At 33.6% G+C, this 17,737-nt stretch overlaps 3 protein-coding genes and 1 non-coding gene across 4 annotated transcripts; 3 read left to right on the top strand and 1 right to left on the bottom strand.

The window, feature by feature from the left end:
* Positions 1-6: 6 nt before the first annotated feature.
* LOC100261152 (VAN3-binding protein) lies at positions 7-2,771 on the top strand. The gene is made up of 9 exons (XM_010650204.3): positions 7-188; positions 288-559; positions 670-735; positions 869-937; positions 1,013-1,385; positions 1,693-1,857; positions 1,954-2,003; positions 2,161-2,218; positions 2,299-2,771. Coding segments are annotated over exons 1-9 (1,251 nt in total). The 5' UTR covers positions 7-187; the 3' UTR covers positions 2,496-2,771.
* LOC100247523 (probable lactoylglutathione lyase, chloroplastic) lies at positions 2,493-8,337 on the bottom strand. Its single transcript, XM_002283932.5, has 9 exons — positions 8,090-8,337; positions 6,908-7,106; positions 6,700-6,824; positions 6,492-6,556; positions 5,792-6,004; positions 5,614-5,661; positions 4,288-4,395; positions 3,918-4,058; positions 2,493-2,841 (listed from the first exon to the last, which is right to left on the bottom strand). Exons 1-9 carry the CDS (start codon positions 8,241-8,243, stop codon positions 2,800-2,802), a joined length of 1,095 nt encoding a protein of 364 aa, XP_002283968.1. The 5' UTR covers positions 8,244-8,337; the 3' UTR covers positions 2,493-2,799.
* A 5,945-nt stretch (positions 8,338-14,282) lies between these two features.
* LOC100252631 (aquaporin TIP4-1) lies at positions 14,283-15,731 on the top strand. Its single transcript, NM_001317133.1, is given in 3 exon segments — positions 14,283-14,409; positions 14,515-14,756; positions 15,339-15,731. Coding segments are annotated over 3 exon segments (762 nt in total).
* A 1,292-nt stretch (positions 15,732-17,023) lies between these two features.
* On the top strand, positions 17,024-17,179 carry LOC132253692 (5.8S ribosomal RNA). The gene has a single exon (XR_009465578.1). It is a non-coding gene; the product is annotated as a 5.8S ribosomal RNA (ribosomal RNA).
* The last annotated feature ends 558 nt before the right edge of the window (positions 17,180-17,737 follow it).

Genomic DNA, 17,737 nt, shown 5'->3' with positions numbered 1-17,737 from the left:
GTACGCAGAATAATATGCCTCCACTTTCTCTCCTTTTATCTTTCCCTTTTCCCTACACTAAACAAACTTCCACCTTTGAGAACCAAGCCCCCAATGTTAAATACCATAGTCTCCTCCTTCCTCTTCTCATCATCTTGGTTGTTGCTTTCATGTTCAACTCTACCTGAAGCAGAGCATCATTCTGACAAGTAACATATTTTAGGAGTATGCTTTTTATGATTCTGAGCTACCTGCAATGACTATAAGATACTGATTTGTTTTTTCCTTTCTTGGTGCAACTGTTGCAGTGTCTGTGGGCTCCTGCGGAGGCTTCAAATGCCCTTCACGTCGTCTGGAAAACATCGAGGAAGATGGGCCTGCGAGTTGGCTGCCGGAGACATGTGCGCCACCAGAAACTCCCATTGAGTCCATGGAGTTTCTTGCTAGATCATGGAGCCTCTCGGCCATGGAGCTCGCTAAGGCTCTTGCAGCTGACAACCTGGACAAGTACTCCGCCTTCTGTTCGGTTGGCAATGAAGCTGAAATTCATGTTGCAAGTTCTGTGGCTTCAGAGGAAGCTGTAATATCTTTATCTTGACCATAATTCTCTATTGAGTTAGATAGCTTGTTTGAACAGAGACAAAGATAGAGCTACTTTTCAAGTATAATCTTTATAATCTTGTGTCACAGATTATTCAACAATTACCAGGTGGGGGTAGCCCTCCAATTTCTCCTAGGGATAGTGATGACATGAAGGTAACTCTGTTTCAAAGTGTACAGGCACATCAAAATTTTACTTTTGGAAATTACTTTTTATTTCACAAAAACACTAGTAGACATAGCTGCTTTCATAGTACAAATTGGATTTGAACTTGTTTCATCGGTGCAGGAATTATTTCTACTTCATCAGGCGCTAAACCCGGATTTCCTATCAAATCAACAGTTACTCAGAAATGGGGTATCTTGATTTAGTCATTATTTGATCTGATCATTGTTATTATCTTCATCATCCTCATTAATGTTCTTTTTGCAGCTATATAAAAGCATAATGAGAGGGAAAACATTTGGGAGATGGTTGAAAGATCAAAAGGAGAGGAAGAAGCAGGAGATTAGAACTCACAATGCCCAGTTGCATGCAGCAGTATCCGTTGCAGGAGTTGCTGCTGCTGTTGCGGCACTTGCTGCATCAAATGCGGCATCGCCTGAAGTCTTGGCCACCCAACACAAGAAGCCTTCCAAAACATCTGCTGCAATTGCATCTGCAGCAGCGTTAGTGGCATCCCATTGCATTGAAATTGCTGAGGACATGGGAGCTGATCATGACCACATCTTAATGGCTGTTAACTCAGCAGTTAATGCCAGGACTAATGGCGATATCATGACTCTAACAGCTGGAGCAGCTACTGGTATTGCAATTACTTTGACAGGTCTAATTGATTCATCATTTTTAAACATGAAGCTCAATCTCCCTTAAAATCAACCACATACTTTTTAAGAACTCAACTAACTTGACACAGTGACTCAAAAACTCTCCAATTCTGTTATGGTAGACCTGGCCAGATCACTTAAAACCCAACCCAGTTGAACATCAACTAGTTTAATTGATTTGTGAGAAATGAAATCAAATCCTGGGTCATTTCATATAACATGTTTACTATTAAGACTGTCCAACATCAGTCACTGTGTAATCTACCTCATCAATTATTGCTGTAGCCTTACGTGGAGCTGCCACTCTAAGGGCAAGGCTGCAAAAGGGGTGCGGAACTGCAACCCTTGTTCTTTCTGAGGAACAGATTGAGGAAGGCAGAGAATCAAACATCTTGATTGCACTGAACTTTGTCTCTAGGGGAGGAGAACTTCTTAAACGCACTAGGAAAGGTATCCATCATGCAGTATTGAGGTTATATCTACCAACCTCGGTAGGAAGCAAATATGCTAACCTGATTTTTGCGGTTGTGGAAATGTTGATGGCAGGAGCACTCCACTGGAAGCAAGTTTCTTTCAACATAGATTCATGTTGGCAGGTAAAATCCGGGGGATCCATAAGAAAATCAAAGGAAGGATATTACTTTTTAAGATTGATAACAAATATTTATTTATATCAGATTTCCCCATTTTGGGGTTCTTGTTTATCCTTCATATATTCATGGTGTTAAATACTTGAGACTTTGGTTGAAGCAGGTGGCAGTTAAAATGAAAAGCAAGCATATGGCAGGAACATTTACAAAAAAGAAGAAATGTAAGGAAAATTTAATTTGTTACCTTGTTGCTTCTGCCCTTGTCATCTCAATCAAAACATGCTGTGTTTGTACTTTGTAGGTGTAGTCTCTGGAGTCTATTGTGACATTCCAGCATGGCCGGGGAGGGAGAGGGAAGAGAGCAGCGAGCAGAGGGCTTACTTTGGGATAAAAACAGATGACAGGATAATAGAATTTGAATGCAGAAATAACAGTGATAAACAAATGTGGGCTGAAGGGATCCAGTATATGTTGCACTGCCGGGCTAGCATGATATGAAACCGAAACAAACTTAAATTTGGATTAGTGGAGAAGTAGATTGTGATTTTTGTAAGCAATTAACATGGAATGAACATCTCAAGCTTCCTAAACAGGTGTTGAGGGAAGGGTCAGAAAGCACATATTACAGCTGCTACAGTGTATATAGAGTGATTGGTTATCTACATGATGGGATTGAACACATTTTCATTTCAGGAGCTTTTGTAAGAAAAGTGGCTCAAGGAGATAATTTTAATAAACAAAATTGTAATGAATCCTTTCAAGGATTCAGTCAAGTCACATGGCAGCTTTGATGATGCTTTGATCACTCTAATTCCTTGAGAAAATCAGCATTATCAACAAAGACCTGCACAAGGGAAACATAAGAAGGACTTGGTGGGGAATCAAACCACGTGGATTAATGCTATCACTGCATAAATAAAACACGACCTTTCTCAAAGAAAAGATTGCAGAAATAATTTTCATGCATAAAACCCTCACAATATATCATATAATTATGTTATTGAAAAGGTTTAAAATCTAGGGCTATTAGCTAGGGGACCTTTTTTTTTGTGAATAGGACATATTTCATTTTTCTGATAGGAGTCTGCCAACAAGAAATCAAACATGGATACACAAACCAAGACAGCAAAGTTTGGCAGAAAATGTAGTGCACCAATTTCCAAATTTGAGATTTTTGAAGTTTAAGTAACTTTGTGTAAGAAAGACATGAAATAATGGAAGTAAGAATGCTACTGGCAATTTTAGAAATGCCTTAAGGTTCAGACTCCACAGTGCATATGAATACATGTTGATATAATATAATAAATCATTTAGCATAAAAGAAAGTAAACATAAGGGGGGAATTGTTGCAGTTTTAATGGTAGGCAACCAAAAGAATGTGTTCTTTTGACCCAAGCACACCCTTAACATTCAAAACTTTAAAGAGTATAAGGGAAATTGTTAAAGTGAATAGGTGGGACCTGCATCCCGTCTTTATGGGAGTAAATGGTTAGAGAATGACTTGGTTCCAATCCACCATAACGAAAAATGAGAATGGGCAAAAAACCTAGGTCTCTTGGAAGATTTGGTTACTCAAGTTTAAACTCAGAACACAATGGGTAAAAGTCCAAGGAAAGCTCGAGTTGGTGAATTTTCTTCCACCTTTTTCTTTTCTATGGGGTGGTGGTGATCATGTCAGGGGATAGGTAAAAGATAAATCAAATTAAGGATAAATACACAAGAATGCAGTTCCTGCATATGTACATCCTTCATATTGTTGCTTATTGATTGTTATTTTGGATGCCCTACTCTTTCAAAATAACTATCATTAGCAAACCGATGAATTCATCCAATTTAGAGAAGCAAACATCAGGCTAAAAATATGCAAATTTAGGAACAATATCTTAAATGATCTAAAATTTTAGTGGTCAAAAGCCATACCGATTTCCATCCATCAGGGTCCAAGCAGGCAGTGATCTTAGTGTTGATAACTGGCAAGGGCCCAGGTTCACGAGTAATCTTCCCCCCACACAATCTGATTGCTTCTGCAGTCTTATAAACATCATCTGTGCCAATTGCAATCTGGTAAAATATAAAGAATAAGTCAAAAGCAAATTAATAAAATAGGGCAAGCCTGGTGAGTACTGGCCACAAGTAGTTGATATCAAGTCTTAGTTGAAACCAGTTGAGTAGAGTAAGCCCGGTGAAGCGCCAAAAAGGTTTCTGATAACACTATTCACAAACTGACCTGAAATTTAAATATGCCTGTGAAATACAGTAAAACACGTTTTGGGAAAGGTTGAGAATTCACCTGTGCATAGCCATTTCCTTTGTCATATTCCAGGACCCCATAGTTATAAGTCAATTCCAGCACTGCACTCTTATCTTCAGGACCATAGCCCATCATAGCAATTGTATACTGGTACATAGACACAAGTCACACAATAAAACATCAATGGAGTAGAGATATGCAAACAACATCAAGCAATGCTCACATAAGAATTGTGTTTTTTCCTCCATGCACTTCAATAAAGAAAATAACAAATATGAAAAGCAAAGAAAGCTTTCACAAGGTAAAATTTCTTTCATTAACAATGATGAGAGTCTAAAGAGCAGATTTGTTAATAAAATATTTCCTAGTAAATATGGTGGACTCATGATGGGTAAACCATGAATTTGATGGCTTAGCCATTAATTTAGTTTCCCTGCAATTCTGAGCACTGGGGTTCAGCATGAGAGTCTGTCTCAGCATGTCAGATAACAGCATTCAGTTCTAAATTTTCATACACTAACATATACATGTCGTAAGATGACACAAGCTTACAATATATAAAATCTCCTTCCAAACCCCTGTTATATACAACCACTTTGAAGACACAGGACAACCAATGTCAACACGATAAGACACATGTTTGGGTAAAGATACAGTCCTACACAGCAGTTGCCTGACACAACCTATTACTGATTCGATGAAAGGGAGCAACAGAGGATGACCATATACAAAAAACATAATCAACCACATATCCAAACTAGCATTTTGCACAACAGATCACCAGAGTAGCCATGTCAAAAGATTTTGAGATCAGAAAAATCAAACCCCTATTCAAATCAACTGGTGTACGCGAGTTCACAAATCAAACTCCAGGTTTTGGCAGATATCATCAAATGCTGGCTGCACTTCGATCAGGATGTGTATGAGGAATACACAAATTCATCAATTATGCAGCCTTACAAACTCATCCACATGTGATAACATTAACCTACAAATTGATTCATATGGAAAATGCTGGAATACATGAACTGAAAGTATGTACCAGTTGGCATTTAATTTCTTTCCTTTTTTTTGTTTTTTTAGCTATTTGTATATAGCAGATTTTGGGGAATTAATCACATAAACAATTAAGATATCGACTTCCAGTTTTTAGGCTCTATCGATAGGATCAGATTTTATAGCTGTACTTTATTCTTTCCTTTTTCTTTCTATAATTCTTGGGTAGGTGTTGTACACCTATACATCTGAACTAAGCAAATAGGAAAAGAACTCTAATTTTTTTTTTAATTCCAAAGGTATATATGCATAGCTGGAGAATTGCAAAAGTTTATCCATTTAGCCAATGAGCAGAATTTGTGAAATTACCTTGTATTCAGGATTATCTCTTTTGCGGAGAAGCTCCATGCCAAAAGCCTAAAGATTCAGGAAAGACAAGGATTTAAAAACCCAGATATTTCATGATCATGACAGCAGAACTACCAATAAATACTGTTAAAATTTTCATGAAGAAAGCAACATACATACAGCATGGAACACTGCTCACCTTCTCATAAAACTTTATGGAGCGATCAAGATCGCCCACCCGAAGCATTACTTGACATAAGGGCTCTGGTGTAGGCTCTCTTTCCAAAAGTTCAAACTTATAACCATCTGGATCTTCAACGAATGCAATTACTGTTTTGCCACCTTTAACAGGACCAGGCTCCCTGGTAACTTTTCCGCCCTTTGCCTTTACCAGATCCACTGTTTTGGCGACCTACAGAGAATTTCAAAAGTTGCTTATAAGACATCTTGATGTTGGCAGAGTACATATAAGACATCTGAGCCAGAATGAGTTACTACAAAATTACAAATCATCAGATCCCCATGTGAATACAAAGGTCAAAAGTCATTTCATACCCATATTATGCATGACTAATCCCATCACAGTTGCTTTACATGTCTAATTACTGCCAAATTGAAATGGGCTAAATTTTTAGATTTGCCATTGTGCACCTAGAGAAGATTTTGTGCCTAAGGAACTTTGAAGCATATGGAAGCCAAAAGCGATTCTTACAGCACAAAACTCTCAAGATTAAGATAGAAGATTATGGAGAAGCATGTTTCCTACTTTTAGTCAAAAAAGAAATGGCTACAGAGAGGAAATTAATTTCTATGACATAAAATTAAGACATGTTCTATTGCTTGACTTGATGTAATGACAAAAAGAGAAAGTCTATCCATTTCAGGTAGTAGTTACTTACATCTTCAACTGCAATACCAAAATGGCCAAAACCTGTTCCAATGTCGATTTTGTCAACTCCATAATCTGCCATCATTTAAACAAACAAATAAATAAAAACCCCAAACGAGAAGCCATCATTAACATCACTGTAGGTTTCATAGAAGGGCATCATGCACATTTTAGCATTCAAAAAGGAAATGAGATTGGAAGTTTAAGCATTGGCTTACTGTAAGTAAGTTCAACAACAAAATGGGAATCCTCGGGCCCATATCCAAGAAAAGCATTCGCATATCTCTCCTCTGGTATATCACATCTCCTCAATAGTTTCATCCCCAAGCACTCAGTATAGAATCTGCAATCCTCACAAGCTAATTAATAATCTTTGTACACATCACCAAATGCTGAATTCATCAATGTTATTCTAAATAATCATACTTCATAGTCTTGTCCAAGTTTCCCACACGGTAAACAACGTGAAGCATTCTTCGCTTGTCAGTTTTGGCCCACTCCAGTACATTTCCCTCTGAAACGGCAGCTTGTGCCATATTTCCAGCTGTGCCAGCCTCTAGCATGTTTCCTTCCATTCTAAATAACTTCAATGTTTTTCCACCCAACAACTCTGATTGAGGTATAGCTGGGTAAACCAAGCAAATCCAATCCATTAGTGCATCATTCAAAAATTCCAAGGTTTGGTTGCAGAGAAAATCATTTAAAGACCAAATCTTCCATTTTTGAACAGGAAAAAAAATTCATATACTTTTGCCTCTACTGTAAAAGCCATCATTATCATTTTCTTCGTTTTGTCTTTCCTTGTAAACTGACAGACAGGTTTCTCGGTCCATGCTCCACCCACATGATTAAAACGACATCGTTGTGCATGTAACTTCTCAAAACGGATCCAGACTTTCTCCGTTTTCCTTTTTGGTTATTAGGATTAATGAAAACAAAGGAAAATAGGGGATTTTAGATTGAAGAAAACAGAGGACTTGTTATTCACACACTGCTGAAATTGATTACAAGAGCTTCTTTAAATAGAAGCTTATAACAGACTGTGAAACTACTTTCTTAACTTCTAGATTTGTTCAAACAACCTAACAACTAAGCCAACTATTTACAAGTTAACCATTGGCCTTAACATTGTTTGTACAAGGCATCATTCTGATTAAAACGCACTGTTTCACAAAGGAGCTCAAATTTCCCAATGACCCAGTCTCTACACAATCTGATCCCGTGGCCTCAGTTCAATAATGCTCCGTTTGGTTCCCGAGAAAATGTTGGAAAAAGGTGAAGGAGATTATTTTTATTTTTATTTTTATTTTCAATTCCTCGCTCAGGCAAGCCTAAAAATAAGTGAAAACCTCAGCTCAGTTGAGTTTTCAGTTTTGAAAACTTAAATTAAATTTTCAATAAGTTTACTTTTCTCTTTCCACATTTTCTCAGCAAAGAAAACAGAGCACGAATAAAAATTAAAAGGAAAAAAAAAAAGTAACGCTTTTGTAATCCGCGCCCGACCAATGAACAACCGAATAGAGAAAACGTGAAATTTCATGATTTAATGTAGAGAAAAATAAAGAAGGAGAAGAAAATAAAATGTAGGTTTCTGGAAATGGAGCGTACCAGTGCCAAGGTGGAAAAGCGCGAGTCGACGAGAAGAGGTGAAACCAGTGAGAGAAGAAGCGAAGGAAGAAGTGGGGAATCTGAGAGAGGAGAGAAAAGGTGGGGATGAAGAGAGGTGTTGAAACGGCGTTGTTGCCATTGGAAGCGTCCTCATTGTCTACCTCTGCGTGTGTTTGCAGGTGGGTGGGTGTGTGTGGTGGTGGTCTTGGCTCTTGGTAATATAGATATCGTTTTTGGGAGAGAAGTGGCCGGCGCCGGCTCCGTTAGTTATAATGTCCGCCGGTGTGGTGAGGTGGCCATGGGCTTGGGGATTGGGCTTTTTTTAAAAACACTTGGGCATGGCCCATGTTGCGCAAATCAGCCCCTTTTTTAATGGGCCTAGTTGTGGTTGAGTTTTTTTCGCATATTTCTAGAATGTTCGACTTGTTAATGACTCGTCCGCTAAATATTTTAAGGTTACGAGTTTCTGCCCTCAAAACTGAAGTTAATGGTAATTAAAATTAACAGCTAATTGTCGACGCTTTCTAAGTGTGATTTTTATGTTATGTATAACATGCATAAGGGCATATCGGTTGAAATAGATTTTTTTTTTTTTTTAATCAATCAAAACACCTTCACAAATCATACACACTTCTTCTAATGCATACGGTTTTTAGAATGTAAATAATGATATCTATACAAATGGATTTTATATATACATATCATATAGTAAAGTATCACATGAGTGGAAATATAGGAAACAAAATCTGCTAATCACTTATGATTTTCTACATATTAGGTCTTCTTATTTAGTCATCTGGCTTATGTTCTACATGTAACATTTAGACTAAATGACTTTATTAATATGAAGTACAATTTATTAATATGACTCAAATATGAAGTTTTTTTTTAAATGGATTTGATTAAGTGTAATCATGTTTAATTAAAGTCAAATTTATATCAACTTTTTTTTCCCATCTACATTACACAAATTTAATCTGAATTGTTTATCTAATGATCACATTAATTAATCTTATTATAATCATAACTTATTTAAGAAATACTTAAGAGGTGTTTGTTTTTTGAAAAAGACAAAATATTTAATTTTTTATTTATTTAATTAAAAGCAAACTGTTAATACCAACTAATATAATTAAAGTGAACTTGTTATCATTAGGTTCAATTTAATTATATTGAATAATATTAACAAGTTACTTTTAAATAGAAAAAATCAAATATTTATTTTAAATATATTGGTTGATATTGTGTTTACTTAAGTTAATTTTGACATAAACCGATCATAACCTATTAATGTGAATTTTTTTTTTCATCTAAAGTTTAGGAAAGAACAAGTGAAAACTAAAAAATAGATATAAAATTGTAAAATATATATAAAATAATTTTAAAATATATAAAAATTTAAAATTATTTTAATTATATTTTATTGTCTTTTATATATTTTTTTTTAATGATAAACCAAGTATAAAAAAATCAATTTTCCTAGTATATTTTTTTTATTTCCTTTGTAACCGCTCGGAATCAAATATAGCCAAAACATTTATAATATTATAATCCAAAATGTGAGAATTTTGAAGGATGTAAAAACTAATAATAATAATAATAATAACTCAATCACTCAAAACCAGATTAAACTAGTGAAAAAACATTGACTCAACCCATCTGATCCAAAAAAAAATTGAATTCGAAGCCACACGAAAGTTTATGGGTTTCATGCTAAGGAGTTTTGTGTTACTCCAACCCAAAGCTCAACTCATCAGTTTGATCCGAAAACATTTCTTAAAATCACTATCAAATGCACTCTTATAATGTGTTTGATAGTAATTTTAGGAAGTGTTTCTAATTTTTATAACACTTTGAAAATTTTCATAATTCAAGTATTAAAAATGTTAGAAACACTTTCTATAATCAATGTCAAATACATTAATGTTTTTAACAATGATTCTAAAAAGTGTTTTTAACATTTATAACACTTGGAAATATTTTTTTTTAAACATTAAAAATATTAAAAACACTTCCCAAAATCATTGTTAAACCCACTCTTAAAATATTCTTTTAAAATTTCAAAAGTGTTTTTCAAAATATTATCAAACTCCTTTTTTTTTTTTTTTAATTTTAAAAACGTTTTAAAGTGTTTTTAGGGTTAGAAACACTTTTAAAAAGTACTATCAAATGGGTTCTTCCAAAAAACACTATTAAGCAATTTTTCGAGAAGTGATTTTTCATATTTTTAAAAACATTTTCTAAATTTTTTTCAAATATTTAGGACATGATAAATAATTGTTTTTGAAAACAATTCTAAAAAATATGTTTTTAAAACAACTTTTAAAAACTATTATTTAATTTTTTAAGAATAAAAATATGTTTGAAAACCTAAAATATTTTTGATATGTTTTTAATATTTTTAAAAATAATTTTTATATAATATTTTATTTTTAATCATTCTAGGTATTTATATAATTATTTTTTAAAATAATTATCAAAAAACAAATAAATTGTAAAATAAATTGCCTATGGAATAAAAGGTTAAAAGGTGTAAAAAAAAATGGAAATTATTGACAAAGGAGTATCCACAGTGATCACCACTACTTTTTGTATACTATCATTATTAATAATATCATTGACAAAGTTGCTGTCATTATGAACTACGTGACAAAGTGGGTGTGGCCCACCTTTCGTAATAATAGAACATGGCCTCCACTCACCTACTTCACGCGTGTCTCTCTGCGTCACCCTATTATTGAAGTCAACACGTACAACTGTGATCCGGTCAAACATCCAAGCACGGATTGATGGATAGCGAGTGGAATCACTTAGATCAAGCGCGTTGCTGAATGGGGTCCCATCTATATTTCAACATTTGAACGGCCATGATGATGGTTAGAGATTGCTTATGATGTGTCAAAGGAGCATAGGATCCAGGCTCCTCTTACGCATGTACCTATTAACATGAGCTGGAATTTCACATGAGCGCAGACCGATGCAACTGTTATTCATAAAATTTGTCAGCTCGATTTAACCATGGATATTGTTTTAAATTTAAGCGCATGGTTGGCACCCTGATTGGTGTTCCATGTTGAAAAACACTTTAAAAAACTATATCCAATGTTTATTAAAAATAATTTTTTATTAAAAAATATATTTATAGAATTGTTAATTGATGAAATTAAAAACCAATAAAGGCATAGGCAATATTTAACTGGTCAGGTACAACATAACATTGGATAAGATGGGGATATCAGATATGTAAGTTCTATGTATTATAAATTTTTTTTTTTATCAATTTATTTTTTTAAATTTTTTTATGCACTCATTTTGAAAAATAATTTTTTATTATGAATTAAATTATGATTAAAAAACTAAAAAAAGTTATAAACTAATATTAACATCTAATATATAAATTATTTTTATATATTAAATAACATAATATAAAAAATTTATTTATAAAGTTTAAACATTTTAATCATAAATATTATTAAATATAAGAAAATTTTCATTTTTTAAAAATAGAAAATATTAGAATTTGATGTAATTTTTATTTTAAATATTAAAAATAATATACATTTCATAATTTTTATTTATTTATTTCACAAATTAAAAATAAACATAATATAATATAATATATTCCATTAGATATGCTACTTTAAAAAATCATGTTATAGAATCCTATTAACCAAATATAGTTTTAGGTTATGTTTGGTTTCTGGAAAATATCAAGAAGAGAAAAAAAAAAACTCCAAATAAAACATGTATGGTTGTTCTATGGAAAATATAAAAGAAAATTAAATATAATTAAAATTAATTATTAATGAGTTAAAATAGGTAAAATGAGTTTGAAGTAGTAAATAAAAATAATTTTAATTCAAATATTTCAAATAGAAGATTTTAATTTCTTGATGAACCCACCAAACATGCCCTAAAAAAGTTGATAGTAAAAGCAGTTACCTTTGGTGAGTGAATCTCCATTCTCCACTAATCAAATGTGAAATGAAGAAGTGATGGAAAGTAGAATCTGAAGAAGACAACACCAAACTCAACACTCATTGAACACATTTTCCTTTTCCTAATCAACAGCAACTCAGCTTTCGTGATGGTGGGATTTAAAAAGTATGGGCTATGAAAATAAACATGCATGTGGCTTCCTTAAATATGAAAATGGCACTGAATAATTCAAAAAAAAATGGTGCCATGTGGGGACTCATGGCCCATCCACATAGGATTTTATAATTATTCATCATAAAAAAAATTATAACTTACCATGATTACTAATTATAATAATAATAATAATAATAATAATAATATATTTATGAGAAGTGGTATCACCCTCCATTCTTATATTACTAATTAGTATCTGATCGGAAATTGATGGAAGATTAATAAAATAATTTATCATTTTATTGGTTTTCACTTTTCTAGTTCAAGATCAATAAAAAAAATTAGTGGTCCACAAAATTTAGGAAACATTAAAAATTTGAAAAATCACTCAAAGTATGTTTTATAATTATTTTTTAAAACAGTTTTTAAAAACTATTACCTCATAGTTTATAGAACAAAAGTTTTTTGGAAACTTTGAATGTTATTTTTAATATTTTCAAATATGTTTTAAAAATAATTTTATGTCTAGTATTTTATTTTTACTCATTCTACATGTTTGTATTATTATTTTTTAAAACAGTTCTAAGAAAATAATAGAAAATAATTAAAATATATTTTTTGAAAACACCATATTTTCTGTTGTTAAGAATAAGAAACAAAAAAATGTTTTTATTTATTTATTGTCAAATATATTTTCCTGTTTTTTTGTTATGGAGAACGGGAAAACCATTATTGACTATAGTTACCTTATTTTCCAAATAAACATTTTAAAATTTGTTGTACGATCGTTTTATGAAACATTTTTAGTTTATTAAGAGTCTATTTGGCAGTGATTTTTTTAAAAACACTTTAAAAAAAAACATTTTTACAAAAAACACTTTTGATTAGGAGTACTGTCAAATGTGCATTTGAGAGTGATTTTGGAAAATGTTTTTAACATTTTTAATATTTGAATGACAAAAAATTTCAAGTGTTAGAAAGATTAAAAACGTTTTTTATAATCACTACCAAATGGATTTGCATTTAAGAAATATTTAAAAAACAAACATTTCCATTAAAAACATTTTAAATAAAAATAGTATCAAATACATTCTTAAGTCCCGTTTGTTGGTAATTTACTTAAATTTTTTTTATCATTTGAGAGTTAAAAAAAAAAGTAAAAATGAATTTTAAATCACTACTAAACTTAGTATTAATCACGTCAAGAAAATATTCATTGAAGTTTCCTTCTTTGGTGTTTTCTATCATTTTATTTCTCTAAATTATTGTTATTTTTACTTCACTCAAAATCAAATGCGTACAATGAGGTGAAATCACACGGCTGCATGAAGGAAGTCAAACACCGAAATTTCCTTCTTCATCATTTTATTTCTTGATGGAGTAAGAAAATTTAGTTCAAAATCTAAAAAAAGTTATAAATAAGAAATACTTTTCTTTTAAAGATATTAATTAGCTTAATGATAATCTTCACTTATTTGAAATGATAAACACGTATCATTAATTTTCATTTTTTTTCTTTATTTAATCAAATTATATCCAATTAATTTTTTTATTTGAAGAAATCCAAATTTATTATGTAAGATATAAAAAAGATAAAGAATATATTATCGAATTTCTTATTATTTTCTGTATTTAATTGAAGATCAAATTAGATGAAAAATGTTAAGAGTGAAATATGATATGTTATGTATAAATTTTATTCTATTTGGCTGGGGAATCTGAGATTATAAACTTATTAAATTAATGTTTATTTAATATATTTTTGTTAAACATCACTTCGTAACCTAAATTGGTGGGTGTGCGGGGACATGAAGTTTCCTGTTTTGGTTTATTTGGTAAACTTTGTAACCTTTCATTTGCATTCTACTAAAAGCATGATTAGAGAAGTGAAACGATAAAATTGGTATTTCTATATAAAATCACTCTAAATACAAGGAAATGTAAAGTGTTAATTACAATGGCACACCTACTAATTTCCTGGAAAAATAAAGTGCCACCCTCTATAGAGGTGAAGGAGGAAGCTGATTCCTTATATAACTCTCCCATCTTCGATCCTGCCAAGCCAAAGCCTGACTCCACCACCCCCCATTCCTCTCTCAACATGGCCAAGATGGCTCTCGGCTCCGGCCGTGAGTTCGCCCAGCCCGACTGCATCCGAGCTCTCGTCATGGAGTTCATCGTCACCTTCCTGTTCGTCTTCGCGGGTGTCGGCTCCGCCATGGCCACCGGTCATTTTCCTTTGCGAAAATGCTGTTTTTAGTTTGCTATGAGATTGGATTGTGATGTTTGATGAGGGTTTTTATTTATTTATTTATTTTTTTGTGCGTGAACAGAGAAGCTGAAGGGAGATTCACTGGACTCCCTGTTTTTTGTGGCGATGGCACATGCGCTGGTGGTGGCGGTCATGGTATCGGCGGCGCTGCAGATCTCCGGTGGCCACCTGAACCCGGCGGTGACTCTTGGTCTCTGCGTGGGTGGTCACATCACCGTTGTGAGATCCGTCCTGTACTTCATCGATCAGTGTTTGGCTTCTACTGTAGCCTGTATTCTCCTCAAGTTTCTCACTGGTGGACGGGTAAGCCCACATCAAAACAAACAAAAGAAGGCGAATAGAGCAAACACAACTGTTTTTAAAAACAGTTTTTTAAATTTTGTTATTTAAAACAAAAATTATTTTTAAACTCTAATAATTTTTCCGTTAAAACAGTTTTTTGGAAACAGATTACGAAAATGATTTTTTCTGACAACATAGTTGTTTTTTTAGTACATTTGAGAATATAGAAAACACAAACATTCCAAGTTATTCGAAAAAGTAGACCCAATTTGAAAAGTGTTTTTGAAAACAATTTTGAAAAACAGTTTTTGAAAACTGTTATTGAAAATCATTTTATAACATTTTATATAATTAAAACATTTTTAGGAACTTAAAATGTATTAACATGTTTTTTTACAATTTTAAATATTTTGTATAATTATTTCTTAAACTGTTTTGAAAAAACAAATAAAAAACTAAAAGCATTTAAAAGGATATTCTCTCGAGACACTTCATGCTTTCTGATGGTTCAATCTATTTATTTTTGTTTTTTGAAAATAAAAAAATATTTTAAAAAACAGTTACCAAACACATTTCTTAAGTTTTTACTTTTAAAATGTGCAGGCAACTCCAGTGCACACACTGGCGAGTGGAGTGGGGTGTCTACAAGGGGTAATGCTAGAATTTATCCTCACGTTCTCGTTGTTGTTCACAGTCTATGCCAATATAGTATCAGCACAGAAGTCTGCCCACATTGATGGGCTGGGCCCAATGATAACTGGGCTTGTGGTGGGGGCCAACGTCATGGCTGGTGGGGCCTTTTCCGGGGCTTCCATGAACCCGGCCCGGTCCTTCGGGCCGGCTTTGGTGAGCTGGGACTGGACAAACCACTGGGTGTACTGGGTTGGGCCACTGGTAGGTGGTGCGGTGGCTGGATTTGTGTATGAGAACTTTTTCATTAACAGACCCCATCTTCGTCTCCCAACAAGAGACGAAGAAGAAGAAGAAGGCTTCTAAGCTTTATATTCTATATTAGAAGCAGCCAAGTGGCGTATGATGAGATCTATGCCACTTTTTCTTTTGATTTCAGTCGTTTAGACTTCTTGTAATTCCACCATGTTCATGGTTTCAGTGTGGCTCGGAGTGTTTTCTCTATTAATTTTTTTTTTTTTTTTTTTTTGTGGGTGTAATGGAAAGTCTGTGAGAAAGGACAACCACATAAATAAAACAGCGAGCCTTTTCACTTGTTTATTGATTATTGATGTTGTGGTTTTTAATTTTCAAGTTTTTTTTTCATCTTGAGAAAATATTTACAAATTTATACTTTCTGATTAGATTATAACTTGATCGATTCAACCGAGCTAAGCCCAATCCAAACTCAATTTAATTTTTTAAGGGTTTTTGGATAACTTAATTTTTAGTTTATAGTATCACAATACCCACTACATTCTCAACATCCTTAGGAGAGTGGAATATTGTATTCAAATATGCCCTATTCATCTCTAAGGGTTCTTTAGATTCCTACAAAGGCTTCTCCATGGATGCCCCAAACCTCACATGAAGCACCTTCATGCCCCACATCAAGCGCTTGATTCACTTAAGCTTGGAAGTCATTGATCGACTCCACCCTAGTTTTCTCTAGTTTGATATCCTTGCCATAAAAAGCTTCGTAGTACACCTCTTCCGGTCGTTGAAGCTGAACTTCAACATTTTGTAGTCTCTTAGAAAGTGAATTGGGGTCTAGGCATTTTGCCTCCAAAGCTTCTCTCTACCTACTCTTTTTGAACTAACCTGATCCTACATCTAGCGACCATCCTTAGCTTGCCAATGTCCCAAATGACTAGCCTAACCACCAAGGAGTGACTACTCATTGTAAAAGTTTCACTCTCTTGAACTGACCTCTTCTTGATTGTCGACATGACCAACTTTACTTTAGCTATATTTCCAAGTATAGAAGCTTCAAGTTTCTACGGTCATTACTGACTATGTGTCACACGCAATTTCTGGGTTAAGTTTTTGAGTCTGTGTGGCGTCTAGGCACGTCCTAGACCAGCCTTTCCCCTAAGCCACAAAGCGCACACAATCTTTCCAAGGCTCTCGTTTGATGGGGTAGCATTATGGGACTTAGATGTCTACTTTGGATGCAAATACTATTCGTGCGCAGGGGCGGCTTGCGGCGGTCCTCTTGAGCGAACAACGAACCCCGGCGCGGAACGCGCCAAGGAACCTCACAACGAAGCAACGCTCTCCCGTTGCCCTGGTCCCGATCAGGCGTGTTGGCGAGTCGTTGTCGTTTCATCAACACAAACGACTCTCGGCAACGGATATCTAGGCTCTCACATCGATGAAGAACGTAGCAAAATGCGATACTTGGTGTGAATTATACAATCCCGTGATTCATCAAGTCTTTGAACACAAGTTGTGCCTGAAGCCATTAGACCGAGGGCACGCCTGCCTGGGCGTCACGCACCCGTCGCCCCTCCCACCTCCCTTCCCCCTAAGGCCCCGCACCTGGGGACGGGAGGCAGGGAGGGGGTGGACATTGGCCTCCCGTGGGCGCCCCAACCTGCGGTTGACCGATTTAGAGTATGTTCAGCCCAAAAAGGACAAATGACTAAATAATGTCAAAGTAAACACATGGCAAATATAAATAATCAAAATCAAAATTAAAAATTTTATTGAAATATTTATAAAACCAAATAAGAATAAAGTTAATTACCATAGTGTGAAATAAAAAATTATTATTATTTAAATAATCCTCATATCAACGGGCTATGTTTCCATTTTAAAAGGGTTGGTTGGGATTTAGAACTAGTCATAAAAAAATGTTGAATATATAATTAAAATAAAATTTCAAATATAAATATTTATATTATATTAATTTAAAATAATTATTAATAAGAATATTCTTAATCTACTTTACAAAATTTTTATAAATGATTATTAATATTTTTACAAATAAAATAAAATAAATATAAAAATATTGTTTATTAATTTACTTTTATGTGCTAAAGAATTTGTAG

The sequence above is a fragment of the Vitis vinifera genome, chromosome 4, assembly GCF_030704535.1.
Source record: "Vitis vinifera cultivar Pinot Noir 40024 chromosome 4, ASM3070453v1".
Classification (NCBI taxonomy): domain Eukaryota; kingdom Viridiplantae; phylum Streptophyta; class Magnoliopsida; order Vitales; family Vitaceae; genus Vitis; species Vitis vinifera.
Note: the sequence above shows the minus strand (reverse complement) of the source record. Positions and strands in the feature narration are given on the sequence as shown.